At 43.8% G+C, this 4775-nt stretch overlaps 1 protein-coding gene across 1 annotated transcript; it reads right to left on the bottom strand.

Moving 5' to 3' along the window:
- Positions 1–1047: 1047 nt before the first annotated feature.
- TENT5D (terminal nucleotidyltransferase 5D) lies at positions 1048–2226 on the bottom strand. Its single transcript, XM_054996902.1, has one exon. The coding sequence runs from the start codon at positions 2224–2226 to the stop codon at positions 1048–1050; it is 1179 nt and encodes a 392-aa protein (XP_054852877.1).
- Between the last annotated feature and the right edge of the window lie 2549 nt (positions 2227–4775).

Genomic DNA, 4775 nt, shown 5'->3' with positions numbered 1-4775 from the left:
ATTAGCTGTTGATAACTTATGGTGATATCCCTGTACCAGCACTAATCTTTATGCCATTATTCCATCCCTTAACATACTTGGCAACTTTAGCCATTTGACTTAAACTAGGAATTTAACAGTCAAAAGTGGCAACATGTTGAAATACATATTTAATTCCAGGCAAATGGGGGTTGGACTACAGTTGCTGAGTCTTTACTTGCTTGCTTGATTTCCTTGTGTATATTTCTTTGTGCGAATGTCATCTGGGTGCAATTCCATAAGGGAATCTTCGCCATGAGCCCCATTCAAATGAACGAGAACTACCTGTGTGAGCACTGCTGTTCTTTTCAATGGGGCTCGCAGAGCAGATCTTCCTGCTGGATTGGGTCCTATATATGTCTGCTATGAAATGGGGGCATACAGATTAGATGGGTGGTGGGCAACATTTCCATCAAGTGTACCACCAGCCAAGTTGAAAGTATAGAACAGAATCACTCCAGTGGTCTTTAGAGATGTAGCTGTTCATGTCATCTCTGTTCATTGAGACTCCTTTGCTTCTCAACTTCCAAACAAAGTCATAAACAAAAGCAAAGCCCTGGAAAAACAGGCAGAAGTTTTCACCTGATTTTACATTATAGCCAGGCCCACAGTCCCTCCCACTCCAGTCCATGCATGCCACTAACTTGATGGGCTATGTGGCACTCATACCGCTGATTGGCCAGGCCATGAGTAGCCAATCAGATCACTACAACAGAGAGACAGACATAATGATGTGCATGAATAGTTGTAGGACTCTAGGCTGGAAACTCAACAGTCAACACATAATTAATACAATATATAACAGAAGATGTCATGAGCCGCTGAACAGATATTTCCGAGTGCTTGGCTGATCAGTGATTGTTGGCAGCTCCACACAGGCACACACACCAACAAAAAAGAGAGAGGTCCTGAAAATCAGAAGTGGTAGGGAAATTTGCTTTAACGAGGGCTTTATTCCGAAGTGCTTAGGGATTGACGGGGTGAGGAAGGAGCGGGCATTGATGTAAGGCAAGACGGTGGTGTGGTTTCTTACACCATACCACTTTGCATGTGTACGTGAAAGGAAAAGGGCTGGTAGAGAATGGGCGGCTGTCCATGGGCAATATAATAATTGTTGAAATTCCTGTCGCTGATGTACGGAGCAGGCTGATAGTAGCATGTTACGTTCGCTGCATTGGGAATGATGTTTTGCTCTCCGAGTACTTTGAGAGCCAAGATTGTGATCATGTTCAGCGTCTGCCTTCGCTCGTGCCCCATTAGGCAAACGGTGCTCTCGTTCACAACCCCGCGCAGAGTCATCAGGTAGTCGTATTTGCTTTTTTCTTCCCCGATGAAATGGTTGCGCAAGTAGGACTCAATCTTCCTCTGCTGCTCCGCGACGTCAGGGAAATCGATGAAGAACCGCGAACACATGTAGCGTTCCAATGATTTAATCTCTGCCTCGTCCGCCGGCTTAAAATCCCGCACCAGAAGATTGCTGTATTTCAAAAGGCCTCCTCCTCGGATTTCTTCTGGGTTCCTGGTAGCGATCAGTTTATATTTCAGGTGATCCATTGCCTCCTTGAAGTCTCCATACATGCTCTCGGCAATAACGGAAAGTTGAGAGTCTTCTGACAATTTGCTGTCCACACCGCTATAAACGTTCAATACGGAGTCCAGGATAATCTGAAACGAGTCCACACTGAACTCAAACTGCCTCCTGAGGGAATTCACAAACTTGAGTTCAACATTCTTGCCGCTGTTGTTGGACAACGAGATAAGGCTCCAGCGATCGTGATCTGTGGACACTTTGACCATCTTCTGCACATAGGCGTCCTTCATAGTCTGTGCCGTGATCTTTTCCTTGTTGACACATTTTGGCAAAAAGTCCAAAAGGCAATTCAGGACAGCTTCCTTAACAACCTGAAATTCATGCTCGCTTGGAAGTTCAACCCCAAAAATGATGTCCAGGTCTTTGTAGCTGGTGCCGTTCTGCTTTGCAAGGATGTGACTTGCTGTGGAGCCATTCAGGCGGATATCCCGGATGACAATTTGCTTCTTGGTTAGCTGCTCCTTGACAACGTGAATTATGTCCTTTGGCTTTACCTCCAGCGTTGGGAAATTCCCTCTTCCATGAATGGGAATTGCCTCTGTTAACACTTGATCCAATATTTTAATCTGTTCCCAGGTGAGACAACTGAATCTGTGATCTGAATCCTCAGTCATCATGAAATCAGGTGGTAAACTGAAAGAGAAAAACACAAAGGGAAAAGTCAGAAACTTCTCAAATGCACCAAAAAGCATTTGGGTTATGTGATAAATGCTCCAGATATTATTAATGGTCACGTTTGGAGTCAGGAAGAAATTTCAGCTTGCCCTCTTGGGCTATTAATAACAGACAGCTTTGGTTTTTATTAACAACGCCTAGCATTTATGCAGTGCTTTTGAGTACTCAATGCATGTCAAATACATTGTTGTTACAACGATCCTTTAAGGTAGGCTAGCATTCCTGTTCCTGAGGAAGGGCTGAGGAGAAGGGGGAGTGGCTTTGCCTAAGGTTACCTGGTTCATAGCTCAGTCTCTACACCGAGGCAATTCTCTTTGCATTTGTTGCTTAGGGTAAATATTTTGCTCTCTGAAACACATATTGCTAGATATGAACATTTACTTATTTAGATATTTTTATCCCACCAGGGATCCAAAGTGGTCCACAGCATTCTCCCTTTCTCCATTTGATCCTCAAAACAATGCCGATAACTTATGACTGGCCCAAGATCACACAGCAGAGTCGGGATTCGAACTCTTGTCCCCCAGGTCCTAGTCTGACATGGTACTGAGGCAGAGCACTGATACTTTTAGACCAGTAACAGACCCTTTAACTGGAGACTGAACCAGATCTTCTGCCAAGTCAGGACTGTGATGTAACTGTTAACCCTTGATTTACAAAAACCTGATCTGACCATCATTGCACACAAGAAAGAAGAAAGCAAATCCTATTCCAGCTAGGTGTTGTGCTCTGTGTTGTTTAGAAACTTGTCCTGTGGCTTTTAACATATGCTTTGAGAAGCTGTGGAATTCCCTGTGGAAGCTGAGATCTCTGCGGAAGGTGTGTGCAGTGGGATATTGCTGAACATAGGAAGCATCTGACTTACCCGGCATTAGATATGGTAGGCTATATCAAAGGCCATATCTGATGGAGTCCCAAGCCTTCCCTGAACTACTCCTGGATCTGTTAACATTGTGAATTAATTGTCGGGAATTTAATGGAATCAGCCTGCAATTGATCAGGACAGTCACCCTGTCTTTCTTGGAGGAGAGGGAAATTTTAAATGGTTACCGTCAGTTACGTTAGCCATTTTGCATCGCATGTATGCCGCACTGCTCCATGTGTCCTGGGACAGATGCCTTGCTTGGCCAGACATATCCTGCCTGGAATGCACTGGACTCTTTTGTCAACAGAGTGGATTTATTCATTTTGATTATTGATTTATTACCGCTTCCCTTCCTCCTTTTTCCCACAGGGGTAGTAAAGTGGGGCAACGTTTGGTCCTTGAGGGGTGGGGCGTAGTTTGGGAGATGTATTATTGTCATTGTTGTTTTGGGTTCTGTGCCGATTAATCTCGGGGGGGGGGTTGTTATCTTCTGCATTTGCTGTTCTGTGCTTCTGAAGAGTTTGTTGTTCCTTGTTTTTTTCATCATGTGCATGTATTATTGATCCCACAAAGTCTAGAAAAGCGTCACTCACACTGCCTGTGCGGCCGCCTCTCCAGTGCTTTGCAGAAGAATGAAGCTTTTCTGCAGCATGTATCCCTGTAATGAGAGTCCACGTGGTCTGAGGAGCCACTCCCCGTGAACCAGTTGCAACATGACATAAGCTTGCCTCAACAACAAAAATGCTCCTATATCTCTGCAATTTGATTGGAGAGATGGGTTGGTGCCTCACTAGACAGACACCCTGGAAGGACTACTTTTACTCACAGTTACTAAGTTTGCCCCCCCCCCCCCAAAACTCTGAATCTGCTGCTCCTAAAAACCAGCAGCCATATGCAGAAAGGATGCTTGGGAATACTTGGTTCAAGGGGTTGTAAAATCAGCCCCCTTTGTCCAACTCACTTGAAATACTGGGATTCTTTAGACGATTCTCTCATATTTGGTTGAGACTGGGCCAGGTCTCCGCCGGCTTGGTAAGAGGGGAAGAGAAACGATCTAAACCCTCCCAATTAGGTTTGTCCACCATCTGCTTCACATTAGATAATATTGATTGCTGCCATCTGTTGCCGGTGATATTTTACGGAATGCTGAATGCTGATTCTTTTTTAAATGTTTTATTGGTTTTATGGAACACATGATATTTATTATGGTTTTAAATGATGTGATCCGCCTTGAGCCTGCTTGCAGGGAGGGTGGAATAAAAGTCCAAAATAAATAAATAAAAGAAATAAATATTTTAATTCCATTTAGTGAAAAAAGTCCAGTTAGGGAAATCTGCCATTTCCCCTGCATGGAAAACAGTGGGCAGACATCCAGTCGGATCTTAATGAAAAAGAAATGGAACCCAACAAATCTTTACGACACAACATTCCCAAGAATTCTTAAAATAGATACACCTTCTCTTTCTTGAATTACAAAACAGAATTAAAATGATATTTTTCCAGCACACACCCTTATTCTGTACACAAGAGATCTGTGGTGAGGATCACATTTCCATGATCTCTAGATGTCTGGTAACTTTGCAACCTTAACCTATCTGGTAAGTTTCTGTGTAGAACAGTGAGGAC

This window comes from Eublepharis macularius, chromosome 13, assembly GCF_028583425.1.
Source record: "Eublepharis macularius isolate TG4126 chromosome 13, MPM_Emac_v1.0, whole genome shotgun sequence".
Classification (NCBI taxonomy): domain Eukaryota; kingdom Metazoa; phylum Chordata; class Lepidosauria; order Squamata; family Eublepharidae; genus Eublepharis; species Eublepharis macularius.
This window is presented reverse-complemented; position numbering and strand designations above follow the sequence as displayed.

What these genes read in the sequence shown, in the direction of transcription:
- TENT5D (XM_054996902.1), bottom strand. Translation starts at nt 2,226, where the DNA reads ATGATGACTGAGGATTCAGATCACAGATTCAGTTGTCTCACCTGGGAA.